This window comes from Drosophila persimilis, unplaced genomic scaffold (genome assembly GCF_003286085.1).
Source record: "Drosophila persimilis strain 14011-0111.01,24,50 unplaced genomic scaffold, DperRS2 tig00000002-arrow-pilon, whole genome shotgun sequence".
Lineage (NCBI taxonomy): Eukaryota > Metazoa > Arthropoda > Insecta > Diptera > Drosophilidae > Drosophila > Drosophila persimilis.
In genome coordinates, this window is record NW_020825289.1 from 17991899 (window position 1) to 18006937 (window position 15039).

The 15039-nt window shown below is 46.6% G+C and overlaps 2 protein-coding genes across 4 annotated transcripts; both read right to left on the reverse strand.

Moving 5' to 3' along the window:
- Nucleotides 1-34: 34 nt before the first annotated feature.
- Nucleotides 35-3772, reverse strand: LOC6592768 (cullin-4A). 2 transcript variants are annotated; one of them, XM_002017784.2, is made up of 11 exons: nt 3521-3772; nt 3023-3445; nt 2717-2961; nt 2199-2659; nt 1954-2140; nt 1688-1880; nt 1483-1619; nt 1019-1408; nt 676-954; nt 460-612; nt 35-389 (listed from the first exon to the last, which is right to left on the reverse strand). In XM_002017784.2, exons 2-11 carry the CDS (start codon nt 3330-3332, stop codon nt 294-296), a joined length of 2451 nt encoding a protein of 816 aa, XP_002017820.1. In that variant the 5' UTR covers nt 3333-3445; nt 3521-3772; the 3' UTR covers nt 35-293. The 2 variants fall into 2 exon arrangements, with proteins under 2 accessions (XP_002017820.1, XP_026842692.1); XM_026986891.1 differs by having other exon boundaries at nt 3023-3454.
- A 2138-nt stretch (nt 3773-5910) lies between these two features.
- On the reverse strand, nt 5911-14516 carry LOC6592767 (arfGAP with SH3 domain, ANK repeat and PH domain-containing protein). 2 transcript variants are annotated; one of them, XM_002017783.2, is made up of 13 exons: nt 13442-14516; nt 10850-10922; nt 10646-10791; nt 10216-10556; nt 9700-10148; nt 9207-9642; nt 8658-9138; nt 8467-8586; nt 7570-8395; nt 7435-7511; nt 7250-7306; nt 6776-6964; nt 5911-6707 (listed from the first exon to the last, which is right to left on the reverse strand). In XM_002017783.2, the coding sequence occupies exons 1-13, from the start codon at nt 13568-13570 to the stop codon at nt 6510-6512; spliced, it is 3522 nt and encodes a 1173-aa protein (XP_002017819.2). In that variant the 5' UTR covers nt 13571-14516; the 3' UTR covers nt 5911-6509. The 2 variants fall into 2 exon arrangements, with proteins under 2 accessions (XP_002017819.2, XP_026840868.1); XM_026985067.1 differs by lacking the exon at nt 7250-7306.
- Nucleotides 14517-15039: the final 523 nt, after the last annotated feature.

The following is a 15039-nucleotide window of genomic DNA, read 5'->3' on the forward strand; positions in this document are numbered from 1 at the left end:
TGACGTGACCTGCATACTCTGCTAAAGGTCGTGATTTGTAAATAAAACGCTTAGTTTATTGAATGGATAAGGTAACTTACAAAAAGAATCTGTAGCAACGGCACTGCACTACATAGAGGCTACATATCATTATTATAGTTATGCGGCTGGCTGGCGCTCTAATCAACGCCGGACAGGCAAAGAAACACACCACACCAAATATTCAATGGACTTTTAGTATGTATGCATATGGTAAATAGAAATATGGATGTTACAATCAAATCAGTGTTCTCTGTTCGCCGTTCCCAGAAAAGTTATGCCACGTAGTTATACTGGTTCTGATTATCCTTGTCGCGCTCCATGTAGTCTCGATCGATGAGCGACTCAATGCGTTTCTTTAAATCAGCGGGCTGGAAAGGAAGAAAAGTGGCATTCAATTTGAATACAAATTAAGTCGAAAGTCAAGACTGGTAAACGCACCTTGACGGGGAAGGTTAGCTGATTGAACAGCTCGGTGATGAGTAGATTGTGGCTTAACGTTTTACGCATCTTCATGATGCGCACAATGGCCGCATCTATCTGGTATTGACGGTCCTGGAATACACGCTCCTCGGTCGCCTTTTGTTCCTCATTCTAATCGGGGGGGAAATACATCAGTTTGCTGTTAAAGTTTGCAGCTCAAAAAGTGAAACTTACCGTCTCTTTCATCTGTATCTGATTGATTTTGATTCTAAACAGTTTGTTTGTGAACTCGTTATTAAAATCAAACTGGTCGCCATCCTCGATCTCGCGACCTTTTGGTGTTTTCGTTATGACTCGGGCGCGTCCACAGGCCAGCGACTGGAGTGTTCGGCGCAACTCTCCACCCTCGATCATGGTTGCGGCCAATATCTCCTCGTAGCTAAGCACCGGCTTATCGTTGAACAAGAGCAGCACCAGAGCCTGAAACAGCGAAACCAAAAGCTCTTTTGGACCCTGCGTAAGACGGTATTAAGATCAGTTGAGGACTAAGATTCGAATGCGTTCGTTTTTCACTTACCGCCTCAAACTGCGCACGGAGCATGCAGTTGCCCAGCGTGGGCTGCCATTGTAGCTTTCGTCCGCTATGCTTTTCCAAATAAAACTTGTTGAATATCTGCTGTGGATTGATGAGCTGTGGCGGCATTGTGACCTCTGTGGGCGCATATGTTGGCCAGTAGCCCATTGTCAGTATACTGACGCACAGGTCCAGGTTATGGACATCGCGATTGTTGCTGAGAGCGTGACCGCGGAACGCTGTATTGATGTCGCGGCTCAGTTCCATGTCCTTAAACATGCCCTCCAGCTTCGACGTGAAGCCTCCGCCACATTCTTGTTTCAGTTTTGACAGCATACTCTTTTCCGAGTCCACGGAAGCCGACTTGCCCACAAGCAATCGCTTTGCCAGATCCTGGAGAAGGCACAGACGGACACATAATGGATGATTATAGAGTGCAAAAGCGAAAGCAAGTGTGCAATAACAACCTTCTTGTAAAAAGCCTCAAAGACATCCTTGCCGTGTATAAAGCGAAACAGGACCATGATCTTGTCCAATGTCTTCTCAAGCTCTTCATCGGTGGTGCCCTTGTTGCCAGACCGTAGCTTCATGTCCACGTATTTTGCTAAGGAGTACAAGAATATGGAGTTACAGGACAAAACAAAGAAAAAAAGTGATGAAATTGTGACCTACCAATAAGTTCTGCTGGTTTATTGGCTCGCTGATTGATAAAGAACTCAAAGGCCTCGCGCAACGAATTCGTGAACTTTTCATTGCGTGCAAAGCAATTGCGGACAATGTAATCCATTTTATCTTTAAATTCAAGCAGATCCTGCACCATGCTCTTATCCTTTTCCGGGTCAATGACAATGGTGCGTCCCTTTTTCTGAAATACATGCATAATACGTAAAGATAAATTAAGTAATGTGTAAGCAAGGACGAAGGAACCCTTAGCTAACCTTAATGTATCCGTTAAAGTTTCCGCACAGCTCTGATGTGCCGTTTTTGACACGGCTAAGCAGACCGTATAGCATTGTTAGTTCGACCCATCTGTTGTCCTCCAGCAACGAGTCCAGACCCTTTTGCAGTATGGCCGTCAGGTGTTCGGCCAGCAGCTCCTTCTCTACATTGTATATAAGCGGATGCCTAAGGGGAGGGAATCCAAACATTAGCCTTATGCCATCGAAGTAATACATGTACATACTTTGTGCTCGAGTCCAGATAGTGCAGCAAGCGCTCATGTTCCTCGGCCAGGCGCATGCTAACGTGCTGCAGGTAGCCGGGCACCTCCAGGTCCTGCATCATACGTTGACTCTCAGCCTTGTACAGTTGATTGGTGGCATCGAGGAACTTCTCCTCAAACGAACTGGAGTAGATCTGAAGATCGCACAGCATCCGTACCAAACTCTTGAGCAGACCGCGGTCCACAGACGCGCCCTGTCGTTCTTTTTCAATCAGCGTCAAGAGACCATCGACCGTACGCTTCTGGACGACGCTATTCTGAGCAAAGTGTATGCGAAAGAGGTCCAGCCCCATGTCCCATATTGAGTGGATAAATGAGTTTTGTAAAACATAGGTGCGATCCATGTACAAGAATATGCTGCGTATCATGATCATCTGCTGGCAGAACGAGAGCCACCAGTTATTGATTTTCTCCAGCAGCACCTGTAAGTTGGTCCAATGTCTAAACGTATGTTTATTTTGACGTTGCAGCCCACTTACCAGCTTGTCCATGCTGCCCCCAGTGAGCTCCTTCAGCTTGATATTGCGTTTCACATGTTGCTCGGTCAGCTCCTTGAGCTTCGTATACAGCTGGGCGTCCATTTTATGACTGCACATATTCACAACGGCCTGGTAGAGCTCCTCCAGTGAATATTTAATGGGCTTCGACAGTTGTATGGCGATAACGGCCTCCTCGAGCTTCACATACGTGTCCTCGGAATAGTTATCGGGCAGTGTGGGTTTATCTATGGATACAATATAAGTACATAAGTTTGTTGGATAGTCATAACTAGAAATACCACCCACCTTTGAAGTTCTTAATCACTATCTTTTTGACATCGCCAGGCTTGCTGTTGTGGATGGCCCCCGTGCGATTAAGTAAGTTTGAGGTAGTTGATGCCGATCGAATCTCGCCATGGTTCGAACCAAGCTTGGAGAAATTTGGCAGGCGTTCGCCGTTTGTGGACGATGAGTTCATGTTTTGGGCAGCAAAGGCACTGCGGCCCATCAATAAGGCGGCGGCACTTTCAGCCTTTTTCAGGCAAGCAGCAATATTCTCGGTGTTCTCGTGCAGCTCTGTGGTATCCATAGGCTTATACTTTTTAGCAGCACTCATATTTCGGACGCACTGATGCCCACTGCCCACTGCAGGGGTGAACTCGTCTGCCTTTAACCCTTACCGTTCCAGTCAGCTGCCTCTTTGTACCGGTCGGTCGTCTCCCTGTTGTCCTGCACGGGCTATGTAGTTATTGCTTTGCATGCATAAAGTGCATTTATTGGCCTTCAAACTTGGAATCTCCTTACCTTTGCAAGGACTTTTTCGGCACCCACTCGTGTTGCAGTGATATTTTTCACGACTTTCTCACTTGCCGACAACAAATTGGCAGCTCTCAACCTCAAGGCGAAGGAAGGTGCTGTGCTTCTCTTCTCGCTCCGGAACTGTGCTGTGGCACAATTGGGTGTTTTCTTTTGTACCAAATGTTCAGCAATTTGTTAGAGGCTACCCGGATCGAGTCACCAATGTAATAATAATTGGCCTTTCTGCATTAAGTTAATAAAATTTTAGTTGCATGCGGAAAATATATTGCTTTGTGGTCAGTGTGACCGCGGACTGTTAAAATATACCGTCCGACCCTCATAAATATACCAAGATATTTCGTCTCATTTTAAAAATATACTGTAAATATACCGACGAGTTCAAGTTGTACTATACATATTCCTCGATTTTGATATTCCGTCAAATATTACTAGCTAGATAGATCTCTCAGTCCTGCCCACATAATTTTATCCAAGTAATGAATATTTTTTCTACTTGATTGCTTTATTTTAAATTGTTTACTTTGATTGTTTTTGACTCAATTTGGGTTCCTCAAGAACAACATAGCTGCTCGTATGATGAAAAACCGATCTTAGCCCACTTGGGCGCCCTCTATTTAAATAGTTCAACTACTTGAGGTAAGTGGCGAAAAATATGAACAATTGTAAATTCTTCTTGCAGATTCATGCCATCTTTCATCTGAACTTAAAAATAACCACGCTAACTTTCGCCTGAACTGCGCTAAAATTACTAAATTCTCATTATTTTCGGTGGAAAATTTAAATACTTGGCGGTGGAACCTTGGCTTATAATAGGTTAATCATTCTCTGTCAAAGCCTTGCCCACATAATTTTATGAAATTAATGAGCCTATATTCTTCTTGACTTACTTGTTTGAAATACTTACTTTTATTGGATTTTCGCTATAAAAAGGACTTTAGCGAAAAAGGTTAAAATTATGGAACTATTAAAGAGAGCCTGACCCGATTCAAGTTCGGTTATCGATACTATCGAGTGGTGCGCGCCAAATATAAATTTTTGAGAGTGAATGAGCGAAAAGGATTTAAATGCAATCTATTTGAATAAATGATATATGTAAGTACGATGTGTGAGCGAAAATTCAAAAAACCTTCGTATGGTAGATTCTCTTTCTTCTTAAATATACCTTTGAAAATTAAATTTAATAGATTACCGTAAATATACAGTCGGTTCAATTTTGACCTAAAAAAATGCATATAAAATACATATAAAATGTTGCTGGATGTCAGCTGTATAACTCAAAAACTCAACTAAGTGCAAGTGTAAACACGAATCCTTTGGTGTTGAGTTAACTCAACTAGAGATAAATAACTCTTGTCAGTGTAAATAGCCTATAATTCTATTCTATTTTAATTATATTGTAAGTTAAAACTTCTGAAACTTTTCATTTATTCGCAATTGATTAGATGAATTTTTCCAAATTGGTATACGATATTATAAATATTTTTATATTTCAAGTGTTCCAATAAACACATTATTTGTGTTATGCGTTAGTATTTTTCAAGCTATTTGATTTTAAAATGACAAAAGTGATCGCATGATGACAGATGCCCTGTCGATGATGCAAATTAAAGAGGACAAGACTTTCTTGAACTGCAGCGCCTTAACCAAAAATCAAAAACCAAAGGGCATTTAGCTGGACTAGACACAATCTCGGTGAAAAAACTTCTATGAAAATCCCAGCGCCAACTGTAAGAACAAGTCCGAAAGCGAAAAGAGAGTGGGGGAATCGCTACTGAGATCGTTTCATTCGATTCAGACAGTGAGGTTATCAGCGTATTTATCCGACAGCCGCCCAACCATTAAAAGGAGGCGCTCTGTTTTTGGTAAAAACACAACCTTATATATGTGTATATTTAATAAGCGTTATGTTTTTCCTTTTATTTGACTTAAGGCTAATATCAAATATGTTGAAAGGTTTTGCTAAATAAATACTGAAACGTGTATACAAAATGTATAAAAGAAAAACGTGTGTTGTGTGTCTTAAAAATAAGGGTATTATGTACAGTATACATATTCTATTGTAGGTAGGTCTTTAACTGATCATGTGTGCTGCTTTGCTTGGTATACAACAAGTCAAAAGGTATAGAATTCATAGTTTGTTCTTCGACAGCGCGTTTCTACTGCGCGTAATATTCATATACTACGTTTAGATATTTTGTAGTCTTTCTTAATTGGTAACAATTTCTAGGTACAAAGGGGGTACATATTTTTATGTATGTATTTATTCCATTTTTGCAGAGCTATAGAGTTCTCATATGTATTTACGCTCGAAATGGGGGTTAGTTTAAGTAAATGTTTCTTTCATTTCAACGTTGTTTTATAAACTTTCTCGTCAATTCATCAACAACAGTATTTATTACAAATACCTGTGTAGGTATGTACGTACATGTAAGAGGCCAAGAAGCCAGACCAGGTCGGGTCTTCTTGTGGATATTGTTTAGTATCTGTTTATGGCAGCATCTAGTATAAGCATACATACATACATACATATATCAATAGATTCCGAGTAACTTTTGCGCACAGCGTGTAATGCTAAGGTTAGTAAATATATTTATGGTTCAAAATACAGCAGTTTGCAGGACATATTCGGTTATAAAAGCAATTAATAGGGCATCTAGCTCCTTGTTCTGATTGAAAATGAAATGTACATGAGATGGCTGCATATCCAACAATTACTTGCTCACTTTAGACATTTATACTATATTATATGAATGTGAATGCATATGTATATTCCTTGTGCCTACGGATCCAATAAATAGTCGCACGGTTTGTGACATAAACGGTTGTAATAAATAAAATCTTGTCTTGCTTAAAATGACGCACACACACTCATATGTACACGCACGCACAGCCCACAGTCGCACAAAAAGCCACAGAAACATACGACATACGACATACAATAAACATCCTTACATTATCCCTGTTCCATGCCCGTTTAGTCAGGCAGCATATGGACGAAACTGACGGGAAACATGCCACGTCGCGCCGGCTGTCCCTCGATGATGCCCTCCATCCAGTTATCATCGTCAGTGCGCTCATTCAACACAATCAGTATCTCGCCCTCCTTGAACTCAAGCTCATCATCGTTGTCCGCCACGCAGTCGTAGAGCGCCCTGCACCGTCTCTGCCCATTCTGTGGATCAGTGGAAAAAGATTAGCCCGTGCACAATCTCAATACCGATGCCCCCCGCCCCTCCTTACATTGTGGAATTTTCCGCTTGGGCCTGGTCCTGGAGCGCCTTTGGATGGATTGTCGGGCGACGAGTTGAGGCGATCGTTGTCGCTGGATGAGACATTCGATTCGGCCGAATGATCCAAGCCACCGCCAGAGCTGTCCATGTCCGTGTGCCAGGACTCGTACTCGGTAAAGTTGGCCGATTGATTTATCAGCTGCAAAAAGGACACAACAGGACAGCAACAGGATTAGCCAACATCAAAGTCTCTCAGGCGCAAAATATTAGTGCAGCAAAATTGTAACATCAAAAGAAACGGATTTGAATTGTGTGGGCGCAGGGGTTATTGCTTTGAAGGATGCAAAATAAACTGGACATTTTAGTAGGGGAACGAACACAGCAACAGCAACAGCAACCACAACGACAACAAGAATGTTTTTAGTTAGGTATTTCGCTTGTCATAGAATGAAAATGCAAATGAGCAAAAGAGTTTGCCATTTACCGTCTCCTCACTGGACTGGGACAATCTCAATCTCAAAATCTCACTGTGTTGCTTGCGCTAAAAATTGTTTACCAAATGCAAATAGATACAGATACATTGAGAGGTTCATATTATATTACTACAGGAACTACAGAACAGGACCTGCTGCTCAGCTAATGGGAGCGCTCCTTGGGAGCACAACTCACCTTTCGCGGCGGTGCTATCGGACCCTCGTCTATGGAACTGATGCTCTCATTCGACTGTCCATTGGAAATCTCACGCTCTGTGGAATAAAAGTGGGTAAAAGACTGTACAGAACACATCGTGGGGCTGAGTCTCACCTGACGGCGGTCCTGGTGGCGGTATCTTTGGGCGCATCAACGCCGACTTGTCCACATGCTTGAGTGTCGGCAGCTCCCCAGTGGGTGGAAGGACAAGCTTGGCTCCAGCCAGATGTATATTACGATTCAGCGACTCCCCGCTGGGCGAGCGCTTGTGGCCAAATGTTGTCATGGCAGGCATCAGGCTGCTACTGCTGCCATTTCCCGATCCGCCAGGGATACCGCCATAGCCGCCCCGGGGACTGCTCTCGACGCTGCGCAGGTGGGGCAGCGTGCCATAGGCCACATCCAGGGATTGGTTCTTATGATTGATGGCCCGTATGTCGTTGGCATCAAAGTTTTGCGAGTGCCTGGGCGGATGCGGTAGTGTGCCATAGAAGGAGGAGCTGGAGGAGGCGCTGCCCAGCGTGCCAGGCGGTGGAGCCGGAGCTGTCCGCTTCTTCAGAGAGTTCATGTTCGCCGTAGATGTGGACTTGCGGGCGCCGCCCGTCACATGACCCAGCTCACACTGCTGCATATTCAGACTGTTCCTCGCCGCCCTTACACTCTGACTGGAAACTGAGCTTGGACTAGAGCCACCGCCCCCGTTGCCGCCGGCACCACCGCCCACATTGCCACCCAGATACTGACCCACACTGATGTGCGACTTTGGCGACGTTCCCGCCGAATGCGTGTAGCTGGGCAGGCCCGAGGGCAGCGTAAACTGGCGGCTGGGACAGTTGGCGATTGGACTAGAACTGGACTGTATGGAGTCGCAAGTGGAGGAGCGTGAGCGCAGCACTGGCGAATCCCCGCCAGCAAAACTGGGGGGACGTGAACGAGATTTCTGTAAATCAATGAAATGGAAACGCATAAGAAGGAATTCCCCAATTCGCAAAGTAGAATCGCAAAACATACACGTTCATCGATGACTGTTTCGTCGTCACTGAAATCCGTGGAGCCATCCTCGTTGGGCAGATTCCAATCGGTGTTTATGTGATCAAAGGCGCTCTTCTCCCGCTTTATGGCACATTCAATCTAAAGGATACAAATACAATATGATTATAGGCCCGATCAATATCAAGCGAGTATTTTTGCATCTTTCTCACCAGTTCTCTGCAGCCATTGTGTCCCATCTCTTTGGCTATATCCAGCGCTGTTTTGTTTTGCGAGTTCTTCAGCTCGTAGTCTGCTCCCGAGCGAAGCAGCAGCTTCATACACTCCCTGCGATCGTGGAGAGCGCAAAGGTGCAGAGCCGTATTCTTTCCGGTCAGATCCAGCAGTCCGGCTGGATTGGTGGCCTTATTTAGGCCCTTCGGCGGCATGTTCTGTATGAGAAAGTCGACAATGTGCAGAGTGGAGCCCATCTCCCGCAGAACGGCCAGATGCAGAGCTGTCTCCCCCGCATCCGAGCTGGGCAGGCAGCAGGTGAGATCCGCGCCCTCTGCCCACACCTGCAGCAGTTGGCTCATGTCCGCATTCACGATGGCCTGCTCCAGATCGCACCGCAAATCGTTGTCGTCCGAGCAGGTGCGCATCACATAGCGCTTGGCCACGTACTTGGCCCGAATGAAGTCGTAGCGTTCCTCCCTGAGGATAGAAATTAGAAAGATGGTTACAGATTGATGAAGATCTCCCTGGAATGGCAGGATACGTACATGCTGCTCTCGTGCTGTAGCTTCCCGCGGCCCAGCTTTGCCTCCATGATGTCGTTCAGCGTACTGTTGCCCATGGCCCGTGCGATCAGCAGATTGGCCGTGGTCAGATTGTCGAGCGTTAGACTCTGGATGCGCGAGTGATGGACGCCCAGATCACGATGCACTCCCGAGCACTGGATGCACACCAGGATGCCAAAATTCAGGCTGATCCAGGTGACATCGTTGCGGGAGCCGCAGTCGCAGCAGCGGTCGTTGCCGGGTAGCAGCTGCACGTAGCGGATCACAGTCTTCTGCAGCTCCACCAGGCTGGGGCTCATCTGGGGATTCGCGTGCTGGAAGGCCTTGGTGAGGGCCTTCTCCTTGCAGTTGACCAGCACGGCCATCCAGGCCTTCTGATCGGCCTCGTCCTCGGCCTGAAAGTGGTACGGGCGATTGTCTGCGAATGGAATATAATTATGCTGGTATGCTGGATTCATCGATATCTTCCACTTACAGCTTATCAAATCGAAGCCACGCTTATCGTCCGGAACCGGCTTGATCTGGCAGGTGAGCAGATTGACTTGGGTCGGCGGCTTGGACTCGTCCGCATGGAATATGTCCAGGAAACCATCGCTGGTCACCCGGCAGCGCCTCTTCTGCCACACCCGACGCACTTTGCCCTCGCTCTTCTTGAGCAGATGCCCTTGTCGCGTGACCCCGTGATGCTTGTCGCCCTGCAGCTGGTGCAGAGAGTAGCCCGCCCCCCCGCTCCGGCTCTGGCTATCCGACGACGGCACATTGTCCACCCGCTCAAAGTCTGGGGTGCTGCGCAGCATCGTTCGCAGATCGAGCAAACTGCGCCGATCCTCGTCCTGCTTCTGCTTGATCACGTGCAGCTTCTCGCTCAGATCCCCGATGTATGTGCCAAAGTGCTCGATGGTCTGGAGCCCATCTTTAAAGTAGCTGCAATGAAGAAGGAGTTGGTTGGCCTTAGGTTTGAGTTCAGGCTCTAGATGGCTCTGCCACTCACTTGTTCAGGGCGTGATAGTACTCGACTAGGTGCTGCAGCAGCTCGATTCCTGTTTTGGTTTTAATATCCTTGTACTTGAGCAGATACTCGCACGTCTGCAGCTGGTAGAGCCTCCGCTCCTTCTCCATTTCCTCGGACACCACAGCGGCATCGATCTCCGTGCGCACCATGCCCGCCTCCTTGGCCTGGGCCTTCTTCTCCTTCTCGATCTTGATGAATTTCGCCTCGTAGTCTTTGGCCGCCTTATCGAACGGCCGCTTCATGTCCCCCTTGACGCCCCTCAGTTCGCTCTTCAGCATGGAGTCCACCGGAAACATCACAATGTTGTTGATGTTCTGCATCTGCAAAGGCATGAGGAAGGGCATGGATAAAGACTCGGATAAGGCTGGACTGCACTTGGAATATGCAGGCGACATATATGTATATGTACCAGGGTCTTCAACAGTGCACTCAGCTCCTTGGTGACGACGCTGAACTTGAGGAACGCCGCCCCAATGTCGGGCTCGTCCTGATCGATCACCTTGCCGCCGAGTCGCTCCAGAGCTCGCACCATGAACATCTCATTGTCCACATGGGCTGCAATTAGACAGAAAGATATCAGTATCTGGGGCAGCACTCCATATCGTGTACTTACTGTTCCCCGAGTTGTGTATGGCCTTGACCGCCTTCTTCAGCTTCGTGAGGCCTTCCCGGTCGAACTCCAGGCGCTGCAAAGAGTGAGCAAATATCGTTTCAGTTTTTATAGTTATGGGGAGGGGAAGCGGTAGGCGTAGGGGCAGTGGCAGGGGCAGGGGCGATTTCCTCAGCAGCATTCCAGCTGAAAACGGAAGACAATCAGATGTGCCCGTTCCATGCATGGAAACGGATTCCATAGGCACAATTCTATAGCACACCAAATGCATTTAATAGCAGAATTTGGTATTCCATCCACTGCCGCCCCACGTTGTATGGAAAATGTGTCCACAAGGTCATTTCGTTTAATAAAATTAATAATCACCAGAACCCCAGTCCCAAGCCCAGTTCCCATTTCAAATGCAGCCCCCCACCATCTGATGCATCGCGGCATAAATCAATTAAAACCATTCCAACGGCGGTGCACTCTCCCTTCATTCTCTTGAGGGCTCCTTTTCGGAGTTACAATCTCTACTATTACTCGAATTATGTGATTTGTGGAAAACTCTCCTCTCTCTCCTCTCCCCCTTGACCCATTGACTTTTCCCCAATTGGCATCAATTCAATTGTTTTTGGAGAATATTGAATTAAATATCAGAAGAGAGTCACCCCGCTGCCGATGGATCTACATGAATGCCTTTTCTGATTGCTGATGGCTGGATGGGGGCTCTCTCATGAATTATGAACTCGAACAACCATTTGATGCCAATAAATTCCGACGGCCATTACCAGCGGAGATTAGATTAAATGTTTTTTTGTATTTATAAGCTGGTAATATCTACAAAAAAAAAGATCCAATGCCATCCACCTTCGCTTCCTCCTGCGGCTGGGGTTTTGCAACATCAAAATCCTTATCAGCGCCCTGCACACGACATGTAGATTGTTTTTGAGATTTTCTCGAGCATTATGCAGAATTCTATTGTGCCGAGAGAAGTTCCAAGTAAGGACGTGGTTCATAGAATTTCCTGGACAGCTCACAGAAACCATTCGAATGCAAAAACACACGTTCCACCGCATACGGATAGGCGAAGAACAATACCAATAACTAGCTCAAATCAAAATCAAAATCAAAGCCAAGTCTCGAGTTGGAACTCGTTTCTCTGGGATCTGCTGGCCGGTCGGGACGGGTCGGTTGACGGGTTTGCTGTTTTGATAACAAAAGGCGCTAATTTATACTGAATCAAACGCTGAAGCCCGAGAAGATGGCTGCTGAAACCGCAACATGGTTTATAGAACACCACAAATATGTAAATTTGTATGGGATATACATGGGTCCTACCGTCTCCCTGGCGACGCCTGGGGATGACTAACACTTGGCCAATGATTCAGTGGGTGGAGTGGCCAAAAGTTGGAGTTGAAATTCATCTTGGACCAGAGGGAAACTGGGAGAAAACTACATATTTTCTAAGGCTAATATTTAATTTAATTTTAGACAGATTTACAGACACGGGAATCGGTAACGGGGAACGGGGAACGGTACGGAACACGCAATAAAAAGAGACAAAAGCTGAACAAACTCAAATGAGATGGAAATAAAGCACACCGCCCGACCGTCTGCCGGAATGGGGGTCACTGGGCTGGGCGCCTGCGACTGCGACTGGGCCTGGGCCTGGGACCACTAAAAATCCATCAGCGAAATTAAATATTAAATGTTTGATGTGGAGGCCGGCCCCGAGAAGGCGTGACGTGACGTGACGTGACCAGCAGCTCTCTTGGCACCAATTATCAAATGTGTGGAGCGAAGCGGCTGCTGCACGGGACCTGTACGGGAATATGGGATGTGGATAGAGGATAGGCATAGGCACACTCTCTCAGAGTGTGTGTCGGGGGAGCTGTGGCACATTTAACAGCAGATATTGCATAATTTCCATGGCCAGTCGCTGTTTAAATGACAAATGGGATGAATTTTCCACTTGAGCAACAGCCACTTGGCCACTTTCTGTGGGTGATGATAAGTGAGTGCTTTTCCACCCGCCCAGGGCAGCCATTCCCATTCCCCCGGACTAAGCCTTGACTAATCAATGCGGTTGCTTCTCTGGTATTTTGTTCTTATCACACGCCTTTTCCGGCCCCGCAACACCACTTTGCCTTGTATTTGTTGTACTTGGGCTTATCAATGCGGTGGGGTGGGAGAGCGGGAGAGGCCGCATCAGCAGCTGCTGCGGGGTGACTAAAAATAGAAATTGCAGCACACTCGTGTGGCAGAGACACCTCCCATTCCCGCACTCTACAGTCCTCAGCAGCCAGCTGTGCTGCTTTAATTAAGAATGCATTTAGTGGGTCCCGCGACCCGCGTTAAAGGAAAAAACCACCTTGCTGCAGAGAGAGAGAGGGAGAGACAGAGAGAGAGAGCACGCGCGCGTGATAGAGAGAACGAGAGAGAGCAAAATTGGCTCCAAGCCAATTTATAGAAATCTCTTTTGTTGCTTCTAATCGTATTGTGGGGGGAGAGAGACGCCGACGCCCCTTCTTTGGGTACTGCACCGCATCACACAAGCACTTTTCCAGGGAAAACGTCGATTTATTTATAATAATTTCTGTCATCATTGCTTACCTCTTCCAGAATGCCAATCGTCTGGCGGCAGTCCGGCATTCGCGAGGCGAAGGTGGAGGTGGTGGGAGAGCTATAGTCAGAGCGCGTCTCCTCCACAAACTCGGAGATGGCTATCAGGGCTGGCGGCATCTTGTTCGACTGGACTGGCTTCCTGCTGCAGGGGCACTCACTCTCGGCGACGAACGGACAATCAACAACAACAACAGTTTACTATGTCCAAGGACATGCACACGGAGCGAGTACGAGTGCGAGTACGAGCGCGATGGCGATGTCGATGGAGGGAGGGAAGCAACGAATAGAAACTTCGGGGCACGGCACGGCGCGAACACACGGCACAGGAACAGGCACAGCTGCCGTGCTGCTGCTGGCCTTGTGGCGAGAAGCGACAAAGAAAGGATCAAAACGAATGGCACAAGGGGCAGGCAGCAGCAGCAGCAAGCAACAAGAATCAGGATAACGCCTTCCTCGATGGGCGACGACTGCGTTTGTATGCGACTGTGCGGTGTGTGGTGTACGTGAGTTTGAGAGTGTGTGTGTGTAGGTGTGCGAATGTGGTGTTCTATTTTCGTGGAGTTATTTGTATTTGGTCACCGCTCTGCCTTTGGATTACTAGTATTATTATTGGAGTTACACTTTCCCTTGCCTTGCACTGCTAGTCACGCACACACACACATATCACATATTTACGCACTGGTCTTCTCATCATCCTAGCACTCTCTTCCCCGCGATTCGATTTTTTTGGTACTATGGGCAGCGGCAGCGCAATTAGCGTTGGAATAGAGAAATGCGCAGTGCATTTTCACAGCAGTTTAGTGTGTGCCACATTTTGGATCTAGCATCTAGCACTTCCACACAAACGACGACACTGGACACTGGCACTGGGGCATAATTAATGGTTCGCTAGTGCTTAATAAATTAATTGTTGTTTTATTGTGCTGCTGGCGTCTGCATTTTCACTGGTTACTGGTTGCTACACTTTGGGGATTACGGATTATCTTAGGCCTTCGTTTTGGGTTGTACTTTTCAGATTAATTCTCTTGTTTTCTTGTGTTTCTTAGATTTGTGTTTGTTTTTTGTGTTTGCTCAATTTTTTACGCGTACTGGTTATTTGCTACTAATGGGAGGATAAAGAGGGTATGGACAACAGCAAAACGACCCAGAAAATGCAACGAATGCACGGTAAAATCCACACCCTTTGCTTAACACACCTTGAAGTCAAAAGGCAGTTTTTCTCGACACCCGCGAGGTGAGGTTTGTACGAACCTTGCAATTTGCCTCGTCTGTTTTTGCCTGTTGTCCATACCCTTTTTTATAGCCCATTCAAAATTTCGACTCATTTTATCGTTTCGGAGAGAGCAGTAGTGTGACCGTCGCGAGGTCGTACAATTAGTGTTGGTAGCCGTTTCCAGACGCAAAAATATCTCTCGATCTCACTGCATGCCTTCCCCATAAGGCAGTCACAGTTTAGGAAGTTAGCCAGTTAGCAAAGTCTAATGTCATAAGGCTATTATACATTATGCAAGTGTGTACACATTGGTCACCATAGCATAAATAATTAATATTAATTATTAAAAGGATTAATGCTTCGCGTTTCGTTT